The sequence below is a fragment of the Onychostruthus taczanowskii genome, unplaced genomic scaffold, assembly GCF_017590055.1.
Source record: "Onychostruthus taczanowskii isolate IOZ18803 unplaced genomic scaffold, ASM1759005v1 scaffold69, whole genome shotgun sequence".
Lineage (NCBI taxonomy): Eukaryota > Metazoa > Chordata > Aves > Passeriformes > Passeridae > Onychostruthus > Onychostruthus taczanowskii.
Genome location: NW_024504676.1, coordinates 4,451,146 through 4,466,389, shown reverse-complemented (window position 1 = coordinate 4,466,389; position 15,244 = coordinate 4,451,146). Strand labels below are relative to the sequence as shown.

The 15,244-nt window shown below is 37.3% G+C and overlaps 1 protein-coding gene across 1 annotated transcript in view; it reads right to left on the bottom strand.

The window, feature by feature from the left end:
* Positions 1-14,927, bottom strand: part of LOC121344850 (mucin-2-like) — a gene marked incomplete at its 3' end in the record, with an annotated part of 32,658 nt that extends 17,731 nt beyond the window's left edge. The window contains exons 1-19 of the mRNA XM_041421130.1: positions 14,858-14,927; positions 12,978-13,242; positions 10,410-10,524; positions 10,177-10,267; positions 9,674-9,783; positions 9,245-9,461; positions 8,677-8,802; positions 7,872-7,989; positions 7,399-7,537; positions 6,769-6,879; positions 5,699-5,768; positions 5,202-5,339; positions 4,509-4,673; positions 3,839-3,933; positions 2,814-2,944; positions 1,910-2,161; positions 948-1,000; positions 572-681; positions 17-168 (exon numbers count right to left, since the gene is read on the bottom strand). Of these exons, the coding sequence (XP_041277064.1) occupies positions 17-168; positions 572-681; positions 948-1,000; positions 1,910-2,161; positions 2,814-2,944; positions 3,839-3,933; positions 4,509-4,673; positions 5,202-5,339; positions 5,699-5,768; positions 6,769-6,879; positions 7,399-7,537; positions 7,872-7,989; positions 8,677-8,802; positions 9,245-9,461; positions 9,674-9,783; positions 10,177-10,267; positions 10,410-10,524; positions 12,978-13,242; positions 14,858-14,927 (2,528 nt within the window). The remainder of the gene's footprint in view (positions 1-16; positions 169-571; positions 682-947; positions 1,001-1,909; positions 2,162-2,813; positions 2,945-3,838; positions 3,934-4,508; positions 4,674-5,201; positions 5,340-5,698; positions 5,769-6,768; positions 6,880-7,398; positions 7,538-7,871; positions 7,990-8,676; positions 8,803-9,244; positions 9,462-9,673; positions 9,784-10,176; positions 10,268-10,409; positions 10,525-12,977; positions 13,243-14,857) is intronic.
* Between the last annotated feature and the right edge of the window lie 317 nt (positions 14,928-15,244).

Sequence of the window (15,244 nt, the reverse complement as noted above, 5' to 3'; positions counted from 1 at the left end):
TTCACTTATAACCCACCAGGTGTTGCAGTCCACTTTTATCTTGTCTCCAGAAGAATACCACTCATTGTTGTGAATGCACGGGCAATCTTTTTGCTCAACACAGCCCCCTCTGCCATCATCAAATAGACCTTCAGGGCACACACAGCCTGAGACACACTCTGTCTGGAACTAAGGAATATAAGGAGAAATGGTTATACTTATTAAGTGCTGCATCTTAATTCCACTTCTTCACACTTTAAAATCTGCATTTAAAACCACACAGTCTACTATTGATTAGTTTTATAAGGTTCTTGTTTTCTAGGTTTCTAATGTTTTTCTTTTCTTTTTGGATTGTCTAAGAACTCAAATTCTTTTTTGCTTGGAAATGATGACTCTACTGAAGACACAGTAAAGAGGAGAGGGTAACCACTGTGAAAATGGCATCTGATTATTATCATGGGGGAAAAAAAAGAGGTAGATTAAACCAAAGAGAAATAAACTGCTAATTACAACTGTATTTGCCATGTAGCACCATGTCATTTAAGAATACAGAATAAAGAAAGAAAGACACAAAGAAAAGTTGAATACATACATGATCTGTTTGAGGAGTATGACAGCTAAGTTGCAGAGGTGTTTGTGAAGTCCACTTTGAGAATGCATTGCAGTCAAAGTATGTCTTGCTAGAAGAACATTCGTTTTCACCTGAAAGGTACATTGTTGGTTTAGATCAATCAAGGCAAAAGAAATGTTAGTGAAAGGTGGTAGTTTCTCAGACAGAAATCTCAGTCTATCCTTATGAAAAAAATAGGCTTACTGAAGAGAGAACAAAGTGAAAATCTGTTACTGTCTTACATAAAGAGAAAAAACCATGCAAAACAAGTAAATGAAGAATTCAAAAGGGAAGTAGGTTTGGGATGGGAGGTTGGCTATGGATTTTATTCTAGTTTAGTTTATGGAATGTCACTTACTTTTCATTCTTATTTTCACTGAAGTGCACTGGATCTTTGCATTTCGGCAAACACTAGAAAAGTGAAGTAAGTAGAAATTTTTTTTTTTAAAAAAACCAAGCTCAATATCTTCAATTTATGTCTAAGGACTTATTTATATAAATTTGAGAGCATTTATTAAAGATATCCTGCATCATTTCTACTGAAATTTCAAGACACATTCTATTAAATTATGCTCATTTTTTCTAATTCAGTTACTCAATTTTTTTCGCTGGAGAAAAAGAGTAGCAAGATTTTAGGCATAATACACAGAAAGGTTGTGTTTTAAGGAATGACAGATATTCTATTAATCTTTAATACTGTATCTTATGACAACTCAGGAATTAGATAGTAATGACACAGATAATAATTATAATTGAATTAAAAGCCTCCATTTGGACACACAGTGTATTTTCACGAGTATTGAATTTATATGCTGCAAATTTGTTGACCTATATGCTTCTGCTGGATAAGAGAAGGCATTTCCCAGTTTGTACTGATGACTCAGGCAGCAAACTGTTGCCAGAGACCATGGGAAAATATAAAAGAATCATAAATGTTGTTTTCAAAAGCCTGTGTTACAGTGAATACATATCAAAGGGACCTTCCTCCAGTGAAAAACACAACCATTCTGTGTCTGCTAGAAAAGCAAACATAACACATAGTTGGCCTTTTATCTTTCTTTTACCATTCTGCTTAACAAAGCGTTATTAACATTGCAGCTTCAGAATAACATTTATCTGTGAAGGCAAATACTCACACCTGAAAAGCAAGCAGCACTTCTCAATTATTGATAAATTGCATTGCAACAGAATAATGCTTTGCTCAGCACAAAGATGTTTACAAATTACAAATACTCATTAAAGTACCAAAAAACCTTACATCTAACAAGCAATTTTTAAAGAGCTTTTTCCTCACACACAAGAAGCCAAAATAAAACATACCAGCGTTCTCCATCTTTTGTGAAATACTGCCCAGGTTCCAGGTATGATCCCTTGTAATAACATGGGCACTGGGAGATGGCAACACAGTTATCCTGGTTATCCAAGTATGTATTGGATGGGCAGCCACAGCCATCCACAGGAGCAAAGTCTTGCAAGCAATACTTTTCACCATCAGCAAGGGAGCGACAGGTTTGCTGGCACATTGTAAGGTTGTAAAGGAAGACTTGATTTCCTGGGCAAGAAGATGCTTCGCTGCCTGGAGGGAAAAAAACCAAACTGATAAATAAGGGATGCAGGATGGACAATTTGGCCTTGACATTTCCATTTTGGTTTCTTTGGCTGCGCCGAATGTAGTGATAAAAACATTCCCTTAGATCTTATTAAAGTACAAAAATATCAGAAGTAACAAGTAACACTAACCTATCTTCACCAGTTGAAGACTTATTTTTAACTGCTACTAATAGTTTCTACTTTCATAGCCCTATTTGTTTCACATAATCAAATAGTGAGCACAATATAATAAATTGCTAGTCTCAAAGATATTGAACTGTTGATGTAGAGCAAGCAAGATCAGAAACAATGACATTGACAAACAAATGCACAGTAAAAGCCCTGATGGCTGGGATTCCATTAGTAAATGCAATTATATTAGCTAGACTGGAGAAAGAAGATGAAAGTTTAAAATATTGCTTTCTACTTTTAAGTATAAAAATTTCAAATTACATCTGAAGAATATAACATGAATTAGTAAACATTATCAGCATTGCCTCTTTTTGGTCCATTACACATTTCTAAGATACTCCAAATCCCTTAACAGCAGGATAGATTACTGACAACCAAATTCAGAGAGAGCCTGTTCATTTCTCATGGTTAATCATTTCCACAGGGATTACTGTTCCATTACTTACTGCAGACACTGCTTCTCCAGTCTCCCAGTATGATCCCTTTGAAAGCACAGGCTCTTGAGTAAGAGGAAAGGGCAGCACACAAACATTCTTCATTGTCTTCACAGAGGCAGGTGTCATATTTACATTTCTGAAAAAAAGGAACAAAAGGGTCAATAAATCCACAAGGAATCAATGGGCAATTGCAACTTGATTGCTACAAAATGTCCTGTCTGCTTTTCCTGATGTTTGTATTAAGTCCCATGACAATGAAAGAGAACAATGAAAAGAATGGACAAAGATCAGAGAGTTAAAGTGCTGCTTCATTTAATCCACAATGAAAATATTTGGATGCTTATTCTAACCTAAGCCAAGCCTCTTGAACCTTTAAAAAGTAGTCAGCCTGCTAAGAACACATTTTTCAAAGGATATTGATACCATTCATTCTCAGTTACTAATTAGAAATGCAGAGATCCACAAAAACTAGAATAATAAAGGCAAAATATTAACCAGGTCTATGAAGACCTTTACAACATTTGAGCTCACTCTGACTTCCAAGTAAAAGCAACGATTTTAGAATTCCTTTTCCTCAGGTGAGCCTCCGTTGCTGCTCAACAGAGATGAGCATGGGGGAAAAGAATTCATGGAGACTCCAGCATGAAAATTATTTGGTGTTACATTCCAACCAATATACTGTTGGAATTTTTCCCCCCACTTTATAGAAACTAATGTTTCTATACTTAAGCTGTGCACATCTGCAACTCTTGAGTCTACTTTTCAGTCCAAATATCCAAGCCAATAAATATGTCACAAAAAATAAAAAAGCAAAATAAAAAATGTACATTTTTATTCAGCAGCAGCCCATAAAGATCTCATCATATGAGATACTTTGGATGCTATGTTGCTCAAATCAGTCAATTCATTAAATTCAGCATCTCTTATGGACAAGTTACTCACTGATGTCTCAAATGTTCAAACAATGATAAATGTCTAAAGTTAACCATCTGAAATAATGCAGCACTAAAAGAGTGCAAAATTACAATACCTTATAGTATTCTGAAGGATCAATGGCCATGTGACATCTTGCAAAAGGACCCTTTGGGTTTCTCAGCAAAGAGCACCAATGCTCAGCATAATTTGCTGCAAAAAAAAGAGAAATTCATCACATTTCCTTATCTTCTTTGTGCCATGCCTAGTTATGCTGATGCATAAATGCAGTGCAGAAATACAAATGAGAGAACTTGTGCATTTTGGGAAGTGGAGAAACTACATGCAATCACCGCACATGTATTTCTAATCCTTGATTCAGAGACATGCAATCATAAAATCAAAAACTGCACCGTACTTTTGCAATTTGTACACATGGAATTGTGACAGCTCTTTCCATTTGGGACCATAAAGTTAAGTTAAACATAAGGATAAATGTCTAAATAATAATGCTAGGAGATACAAGCTGTCTTTGCAGATAGTACAAATTAATGACTTTTTTCCATTCTACCACCTTAGGATTCTTTTACAATCACCCTTTAAATTTTTACTTCAGTTTGATGAAGTGCTTGTATGTATACATACATGCAGATATTAATTATTAATGTTACAGTCCTGTAAAAATCTTCAGTGCCCCACTACAACTCTTACAGGCCTGTTGCAGTAATGCACAGCAGACACTGCTCATCCTGGCAGAAGCCAACCCTCTGATTTATTAATGTGCTTACCACTTTCAATGCTGAGACTGCAGGGGTCTTCCAGCTTTTCTACCTGGTCTGTGCAGGTGGACTGAGCTTTCCACGTGTTAGCAAAGGCAGATCCTGTAGCCTCAATCAGCCCGCTGGTTGTTCTGAAGTCATCACCTTCCATTCCATTGAAGTTTCCACAAAGACCTATTTGAGAACAAGGTAAAAATTTCACATAAGCATTATTTGTTCTCATACTGAATGATCACAGGAAAGGGACAACTGATCACAAACATTAGAAACAGCTGATTATTCCACATCAATTTAATGCATACTGAATAAATACTGAAGTTTTAGAAGCCCTGGTTTAAATCTTCAACATCTTCAAGAATAGTAATCATGAAGATACCTGTGCTTCAAGAGATTACTACTCTAACCCATATTTTTTATGCTTTCTGATGATATTGAAACCACAAAATACACTGAAAACCTGGTTTTGTAGATAGTTTAAAATTAAACTAAATACAAAAGTAAGGAATATTCTAACACCTATGTACTGGCAACAGAGTGATACATAACTTCAATATCACAAAATAAAACACACTTCTAGTTTGCTTGAGTCGATTTTCTTTCCATTTTCTCCCTTCGAATCAACAAGTAGCATCATATAAAGAATACATGATTATTCAGCTGTGAAACAGCATGACTTTGCTTCCCATTTGCATAGACACTTGCCTTGAAGTTTTCCTTTAAGTGATTCATCCACAGTCACAAACAGCTGCATGACTCTAAACAGCTGGATCTGCATCTGAAGCCCAAAAGGAGTTTGTACAACAAAGTAGTTGGAAGATGGCTTGAATACTGAGAAGCTGGCTGAAAAACAAAACATGAACTGTTGTAATGAACCAATACACACAGGCTGCCAAAAGAAACACTTCTTATTAGATTCTCATGTATCACGCAGCATGAAATCTCTGAGACCAGGATCAAATTAATATCTTTTTTCCTTTAAAAATCACTGGCCAACTAGATATGATGCTGGTGCTTACAAACTTAACAAGTTGATTACTTATAAAGATGGGTGTCTGGGATCAGAAACAAATGGGCATGCCCGCACCAGCCAGGTTTGGAAAATGCTAAATACCCCTCCTCCAGTTTTGCCTCTACAAAAATACATCCCTACATGAGAAGCCAGGTGTGTGACACTTGACATACAAGGCTGCATCCCTTACTTGACACATGAGGCACATTCACTGTCATCTCATTCAGGAGCACGCTGCCATCTGATCTGAAAACCACCACCTGTGTAACGGCAAATGGAATCAATGAGGTTCCAGGGACTGAGGAAAATGAACTAATACAAAGAAGAGTAACAGCAAGGACATTTTACACATTTACGCTCTGTCTAGAACTCCAAATTTTGAAAGGAAAAATCTGTCTGAAAACTGAACATGGCAGCAGCCCTATAGGTTACGCCTATGGTTTTGTCTTGCTCCTCAGTGCTTCTCTTACATCTGCCTATAATAATTCATACCAACAATGAAAGGCAAAACTCATTTATGTTGGGCATTTTGGTTTCAGCAAGTAGAAGAAAATATTAGGTCTTCAGGATCTGTAGGAAGTTCTCATTCCTTATTAAAGCATGTGCTACAGTTTCTGTGTGATGGTTAATATGATTCTGACATGGTAGGAAAGCAGTTTATTAAACTTCCTCAAAAAATGCTACTCTACATACACAAACATAAAACTATTGGATTTTGATTTGGTTTTCTTACATTCTAGTAATGCTGGCAAGGACATGGAAGCCCATAAATATGTGAGGAATATCATGTGTATATGTATGTAAATTATGTACAGAGATAGTCCATACATTCTCATAAACAAAGAGAATACTAAAGTGAATATTTGAGAAGGTTGGATTGCATCACCATTCAAAGACAGGATTTATTCTGAAAAAGACTAAATTAGAACTATAAAATTATATTTGAATGAAGAAAAAAACTATGAGGTGCAGAAGAATAGGTACCCTTCCTTCCAGACACCTGGAATCCTGTGAGAAAAATCATATCACACAGAGCAGAGGAAAGAAGAGGGGGAAATGTCAGTTGTTTTGAATCTCATATTTTCTTAAGCTTAGGTTTACTTTGAATTCTCGAGCCAGACACCTGAGCTGTTTGTCAGCCTGTCTGAGGTTCCCAATCTATCCACAATAATGACTCCAGAAGAAAAAACTATTCACCCACATTAAGGGAAATATGTTAATTTTCAACATATTTAGTAGAATCCACAGAACAGCACTTACATTCTTTTTGTTATCCACTAACAGCACAACAGTCTTCAAGCAGGTCTGTTTGTCTGTGGAGCCACAGGGAGCCAGCTCTGCCAGGAGAGCATAACTCTCATTTGCAGTACCCTACAATCACAGGGAAATAAATGTCCATTAGTCATATTAAAACTCTCATGAGAGTATTTCCACAGCAAGGACTAAATTCATCAGTTACAATAACTTTCCTAGCTCAACAAGATTTTCCTCATTCTGTAGAAGAATGGACACCAGATATTTTAGGTTAGCACAGCTGCCTACCTCTTTTCCCTACCTGACTTTGACACTGTGACTTAGAAATATTACAGAAGTGGACAAGAGCTTCTAATCCTGAGACCTTTTGATTTCTTATATACAAAGGACTTCACTGGATAATGACAGCACAGGCAGTCTTCTATCTCACTGAGTTAATTACCCATTGCAATAAGTCCTCAGCTTCCCCTTAGGGCTATTATAGCTAAATCCTGACTTTTCTGGTACAACTTCCAGCATTTCGGTTTCCCTCACCCTATGGAAGTGGAATAGAACAATAACTCCCAGCTGATATACACATCAGCCCACAGACACTGTTTTACTCTACAAGAGAAACAACCCCACTGTGCACAGTACCTTGGCCAACACATAGTAGCAGTCTCCATGGAAGGTGTATTTCTTCCCATCAAAGGTGGTAAAATGGGAACCTCCTTCCACTGAGCATGTGCCTGGACAGGGTAGATCTTTGCAGGTCCATCTGCCTGAATTACAGGTGCTATAAACAGACAAATAATACAAAAAAATGCTTGTAGTTATTACAGGAGCTGAGAGCACTGAAAGTATCTGCATATCTGGCAGCCAGCAAGCTATCCCCAGGTGTTTTAAAACTGTATCCTTGACCATTTCCTTGAGATTTTCCCTCTGACATATGCCACAGAATCTAACATATGCCATAGAAACTTACCAGAAATTTTGTTCTGTAGACATGCAATATAAACAATAAATTCAGAGAGTTTTCAGAACACCTCCTGTGATCAAGTGGAAATTTGAAAAATGCAGGCCCATTAACAATCATTCAAAGAAAGGTGTACAACAACCAGGATCCTTACCATTCTTCACATTCTTTGGAAATGCTTTCTCCAGGTGCATATGCCTTTCCACCAAGTTTGCAGTGGCACTGGCTAACAGGGATGCAGCCGTTTTCACTGATATCATCATACACAGTTCCTATAAAACACAACATTAACTATTCCAGCTCTTTTTCAAATAAGCAAGTTCCACAGTGGAAAAACTAATTTTCCACACAGGCTGAGATTATCTAAACTTTGAAGAATACTGGCTCTACTTTTTTGTAATATAAGAAAGATAGAAAGCACTTTTATTCAGCTTTGAAAATCCAAGTCTGCTCATTTATATAATTATACACAGATAAAAAGGTTATTGCAAGCATATAAGAACAATCTGAGAATGTCACATGTTTAGTTTCTTAGTCTTTTTGGCTGTGAAGACTATCACTGTAATCTTCCTTCCTAAGGTTGACATCAAGCCTGAGAATTTCACTCACTGTCCCTCACTGCCACTCTCTGGGCAAGTGATGTCCATTGTCTCAGAACTATTCAATTCACTGAAAAGCATGATTTACTGTATAGTATCAAAAACCCACTTGTTGAGAATTAAAAGGTAGGTCTATTACCTGTCACTGTGTTAGTACGTTTGAACTATAAAATAATTTATTAATTAATCAATTACTACCTCCTTAGAAAATTTTACAGTTATTTTCCTCTAGGGGGGGAAATAATGAGTAGCCCTACTCTTTCCTAAGATATAATTTGACTAGATGTAGTATTTTCATAAGACTTCCTTAGCCAGAGCTCTTGCTTTTGTCCCCGATGCAACACCTAGAATAACACTTGCCTTCAGGGCAGAAACAGCCATCCATGTAGTGCTCCTCACAAAGGCTGCTGATCTGCAAGTGTGAGCAGGTATCCATACAGGGTGAGCTGCTTTCTCTATAGACCATGGTAGCAGGACAGGTCTTGGCTGAAAGAATAAAAAAGACACCAGGAGTTATTTGAGTGATAAGTCCATCATTCCTGAGAAACCCCAGATCATACACCCTACTCCCTTCAAGTCAGTGGTGTCTCAAGCCAGACTCCACATGGCAAAGCACATTTATCTAAATCTGAAGTGCTTTCCCTGGTTTTTGTATTTACTTCTTGTGGTTTCAAATAGATGAAATTATTCCCATCTCCTGCAGCATCAAATCTCAGGTTTTTTAATGGGAACAGAATTTGCTGAAAAGTATTTCTTAATAGTAAAAGTAACACAAGAAGAAAGCAGAGAGACCGTAAAATTTTTAGCACTACCGGGATGAAATTTGTAATACATGCCAACAGCTTTGAAAAGAAGTAATGAATTTAAATGTCATGGTACTACATGCATGAAACCTTTGGATGTCTGTAAAATTTGTGTAGCTGCTTACGGCAGAAGCTCTGTGTCCTCCATTCTCTCGGGCGGCCGCCTGCATGGGAGCACTGGCGGGAATACTCGGAGATGGTGCTGCAGAGGCAGAAGGAGTCGTCCTTCCCATTGCAGGCACACTTGTCCTGCATGCAGGCTTGGATGTACATTTCCAAATTAAGACGCAGCCGACAATCAGCAAACGCAGCGGAAGTCAGCAACCTCTGACACTCGTCACGCTGAGGAGGAAGAGGAATAAAGTTTAAGAGATTTACAGGTATCTGAGCTTCTGGACATTTCTTGTCTTACAATAAAAACTGTTGTCTTTTGAACAGCTTTTGAACATATATCCTGGAAGGGACAGTCCCCACATCCTTGCAACTAACTCCCTGTTGCACAAGGATGTCTCCATGTGTCCATGTCAAGGAAGTTTGCCACAAGAAGTACTTACATGCTCATTACAGCTTGGAAGAGCCTGAGTTTCATCTGGATCTTCACATTTGGAATTGGGTTTGCTGATCTTCTGCATATTCCCATATGTAATTGAGTTGTAGCTTGCATCTATGAGAAAAAAAATAGAAAGAGAACTTGCTGAGTCCCAAACATTGACAAGGAGCACCTGATTCCTGGAACTCTACTGATCAAGGGAAACAGTTACTATGGTATCAAATATGCCTGTTAGACACAGGTACCTGCTCTGAATGATATCTAACTGTGCTTTAAAATGTAAAGGGGAAACAGGAGAAGAAGGCTAGTAAAGAACAAAAAGATTAATCTAGAACAGAATAAATTTAGAATGCAGGAATTCCAGGAATGCAGCACTGGAACTTAATGTTTAGTCTGGGGCAATCACAGAAACCTCTCAAGTGAAATTTGCTCTCCTGTGAAGTTTCTGTGCACAGGGCTTGTCAGTCTATCTCTGGGGACAACCATCAGTATGGTGGGATGACGCACCTCCCTTGATGAACTCATTGTAGATTTGAATGCCATTGTAATCCCCACAGAGACCACAGGTATGGTTATTAAATTTGCTGTCCAGCTCCACCTAAATAACAAAAAGGAAAAACATAAAAGAATTATCTTTTTCTTTTTCCTTTTCCCCCTCCCTTTTTTCGATCCTACTGAGATCGAGAAATATCCCAGGAAACCCAGTAAATACCAATTAAAAATACTTTGATCATACATACCATCAGGGCATCCTGCTGGTTCCACATCAGAACCATGCCTAATTTGGCATAAATCTTGGTGTAAATTTCATTGCTCTCAATGAGGACACCAGAGGTGTAGTAAGGTGTCTTCACACTAGGAAGAAAATCACAGACTTTGCATTATTTAGGAAACATAAGGGCTGACATGAATGTCTGTAATAAGCCAAATACCCCAAGGAATAGAGAAACTAGTCTGACTACCTCATTCTAACTGCACAGGATGCCTTGTTTTAATGAGGCATAAAGTCTTCTCTTTCTGACACTCAGGACAATAACTCATTGCAAAAACTCATCTAAAAGGCAAAGCAATTTCAGAGGAAAAGCCTACCCAACACTTTGGGCTCTTTAACTTCAAAAATACCAAAATGTCAGATGTCTTCAAATTAATCAAAGAAAAACCATCATCATTGTGGTATTAACAGAGGTTATTCAAACACTTACTAATAATTTACATCAATGAAAGGAGCTACAACATAATTTACAGTGTTTCTTTACCAAAATATCTCATAACCATTTCAGAGAGAATTTATGTTCCATTGCAAGGAACTGCCTCCTTAAGAGAGAGTTCAGAATGTACAGGCAGTTATAGGGACTGCCAACAAAATTTGTAGAAGAAAGGAGCATGTTAAGAGGAATTCAGTAGCTCTTTCAGTAGTTAGTTAATCAGTTTTAAGTGGACAGGACTGAGCTTGTTAATGATAACAGGAGACACTTTGCAGAGGGCTGAGCATAAATATTTTTGTGTGATAACAATTTGTGTCTGTCTTACAAATAAACTGAACTGCTGAATTTTATTCAGCAATAAAAGAATTGTGGCAGGCAGTCTTATCCTAAAAAATCCAGAGAACTAGAGTCTGCTCAAACAGAAGTAATGTAAACTGGAGTCCAGTCAAAATAACTGGTTCATTTTCTACAGATTTATCAATGTAATTGTTATCCATCAAGATTCATGCATGTGTATGTACATCTGTTAACTAGTCTCTTGACTGGGAGAGCTTTATCTCCTGATTTTCTGTCACTAGGGTTTTTACAGCTATTTACCTCAGGCATTTTTTAACATGCACAAATGACTTACACATCTAGGTGCAAACTCAAGAGATGATTTTTTCTGCTTTTGACTGCATTGCTCATCAATAAACAAAGAAATCTTGAGGGATTATGCTTCTTAAGGGGAAGCATAAAATGTTGGACATCTTCTCAGCTTTTAGCTTTCACTGCATGGAATATTTATCTTTTTTTCTAATAGTAGGACATTCAATCAAGCAGTGGTTCAGGTACCTGAAGGCTAATCCATATACTTTTCTACTTTACAGTTTTCACTTCAGCACTGTGAAATGCTATTTTACATGACAACAGATAATTCATCATTTCAGGAGTAATATGGAAAATTAAGTTCTACCAAAAAAATTTCTACAAGTTGCAAAAACTAGTTTGGCAGAGATCTGTTGTTTTATGACAATAAAGTCTATCTAAGACAAAAATAGCTCCATTTAACAGAAACAGTTTTAAAAGTACTTCTAACTTGTTTTTCATGGAGTTCTTTTTAAGACATGAGTACACAATAAAGAGCTTTTTCAATTTGAGGTAATAATGCATTTTTTTCTAAATTTCTGTCATTTTCTTATGCATTCTGTCATTTTCTTATGCATTCTCGTATGATCTTTGGAAAACTAAGTGTTACTTTCAATCCTTGAACATGTTTTCATTGCAGTGGCTTCCAAACTTTAGAGCAAAAGCTGAATTCTGGGCAAAACCAAGTTCTCAAATGACAATTAAAAGCTTTTTCAATTATGCTAAAACATACTAATTAACTTATTAGTTACTTCACTTGCTTCAGAGTGTAAAGGCACATACTACAAGGATAAGCTAATGACAGGAAAGACTAGGTTAAGACGCTACTTAGCATCAGTAATGGTGTCAGACGAGTTTCTTCTGTAATCATGTTATAAGAGGAAAGAAATAACACTGCTTAGTCTGCAAAAGTACACAGTGGCACAGATAAATTAGTGTGAATTTTGACCTGTGTTATATCTGTTAAACTCCCTTTAGGAATGCCATCAAATCTTTAAGAATTATTTATGAAGATCAGAAAAAACTACCTCTCTTCTGTCAGAAAACAAGAGGAGAAGACCCCAGAGAAATGCATTTCCTTTTCAAGAATTTGCTAGACCATCTGCTAAGGTAAACTCAAGATGATGCCATCAAACAAATGAAGCGACATCATTTTAAGCCAGTGAAAAATCTGGCTCATGAGCTGCACTATTTTCTGCACAAGTGGAAGAACAATTCACTCAAACTTATTCCTGACTTGTATTTAAAGAATCCCTTTTGACAGTGTAGAAATGACAATTATTACTAAAGCCGCTCGTCAAAGCAATTTTAATGTTGAATTTCAAAAGGCTTTTTTGTTTGTTTATTTGTTTGTTTGTCCTGTGGAAATGCTTTGCAGCAGTTTCTGTAATGGTACACACAGTTGTGTAAAGAATCAATCCTGCTTTTATCTTCCCAGCACCTTTCTCTGAATACCATTATAGTAAAGGAACTTACATCCGCCCATCCACCACAACCAGGTTGGGTTTGAGGTAGACCATTATATCCTTGACTTTCATCAGAATATACTGGATCTCAGGATGGCCATTGCTGTCGAGAGCACGCTGGATGTGGACAGAGAATTCCTTGTAAGCCTCCCGGCAGTCAGAAACAAAATTATACTCGCAAGTGCCAGGGAATTGGTAGACATCTCCATCAAAAGTCTTGAAATGGTTGTTTCCCCAAGTGCTGCAGACATAGTGGCCATGGCTTCTTGTCCTTCCTGTTAAGTAACGAAAAAGAAATAGAGATGAAAAGAAGTGCAAGAAACGATCTAGTGTGAAAAATGGTAAATGTTCAATTTTACAGTAGGAACCACCTGCAATTTTGTTCACAGTGATTCCATGGATTTCAAGCGGGATCAAGTATCTGCCAGGTCAGCAGAAAATATGGAATGTCTCAAAAGCAGACTAAGATGTTAATAAATAATTCTGAGACCAGGGTATATCCTATAATCTTCACTGAGGTGAAGGAACTTACCTGCATGAGGTGGGGAAACTTAACACTGACCACTAACTTGGCTTCTGTGCCAAACATATGATTTTATTCTGAGTCACAGTATGATTTTTGTCAATATTAAATTTTTCCAAGAACTATCTTCTTTCCTGGTGCAACATGTACTAGAAACAAAACAGGTAGGAAATCAAGAAAGTACTACCTACTCTGGAAGGCCAACAGTTTAAAGGTTATGAAAGGGCTTATGCATAACAGGAGATTTCAGTGAAATATTTATTTTCCTAAAAACAGTAGTGATTTCTATTACTGCAAGACAGAAATGTTTCAGAAGATAGGTCAGAAATAGCCATGGTAGGAGGGAAAAAAAAGTTTTCGCAATAGCAAAATATGAAGATGATTTGTTCCTTCCCCTACCATCTACACCAACAAAAAATGTTAATGTAAATTAACAACAATATCTGATCAATCTCCAGATACTGTAGATTAGGGGAGAATCATAAAAGCTGAGCATCCTTGGGAATCTTAACATTCCACAAGATTTTCTTGCAGCATTTAACATGAGAATGCAAAACTGCTAAGAAAATCCCTAGGTTACTGTATTTTGATGGTATCAGTCATTCCAGATACATCCAGCCAAGCTGGAACACATCCCTCCCCAGAAGGAAGGCTGCACAGAGGTCCTCCCAGAGCTCACAGATGGAAGACCAAATGCAAGGTAAGGTTTTCCTCCCACTGTTCAATTCAAGACACAGCAGACCAAGCTCAATAGCCCAAACTTGATCACTGGACACAATTCCTCCAAAAAGCAGTTTTCAGTACGAGCACTCCATTTCATCACTTCAAACTTGATAGCAAATACAGTAAGTTAGAGCTTTTGCAAAAGGGTTTAAAATGTCCTAAATGACAAAATAAGCTTTTTTCAATTTTTTCAATGTTATCACACTCATTTTTGAGGAACAATTTATGTTGTTCCAAAGCAACAGAAGACACAATCATCCACTTCCTTCATTACTTTAACAATAAACCTCTCAAAGTCCTACAGTTCCTATCTTGCCTTACAGTTCCTTTCTTGCCATATCTAGTAAAGACTCAATGCACAGAAAGAAAAGCAACACTGAAAATATTTTCCAAGCACATCAAACTAGAAATCAATGCAGTAGAGACAGGCACTAATCTCTCCAAAGAAAGTAGGATAAGTAGGATCTACCAGTTTTGTTCAAGCAATGCAGCCTCAATATTTGAAAGCTTAAGTGATTTAAGGCATCCTAAAACTCCACAGCATTATTTAAATGCACAGCCTCCCTCTAGCTCTGCAGCAATATTTTAAGTCTCTCCCTCCTTTCCAGGAGGCAATCTGCAACCATTTAATCTCTAGAGCTTACCTTTTTTTATTTCATTAGCAGAGGAGAGAGCCAGCCAGAGGAGGAAGAGGCTGGCCGCTCTCAGCCCCATGGTGGCTAAGGTGGGTGAATGGGAGATCCACTGGAAACTCAGCTTTTTATAATACCCACTGAGGCAATTGATTCTGTCACAGGGGAGGAGATTCAAAGGGAGGAGGCAAGAGGAGGGGTGAAAAAACAGGTGTGATATTTGCAGAAGATAAGAAGTAAACAGACAATCATTTTTCACCATAAATGAAGGAATTCAGCATACAGGAAACTATAATATTGATTCAGTAATCATGTAATTTTTTATTGCTCTATTTCATCTACAGGATGCTATGCTTTTAAATCCTTCAAATGCTCACACCAAGTTTAACCTTCAGCAGC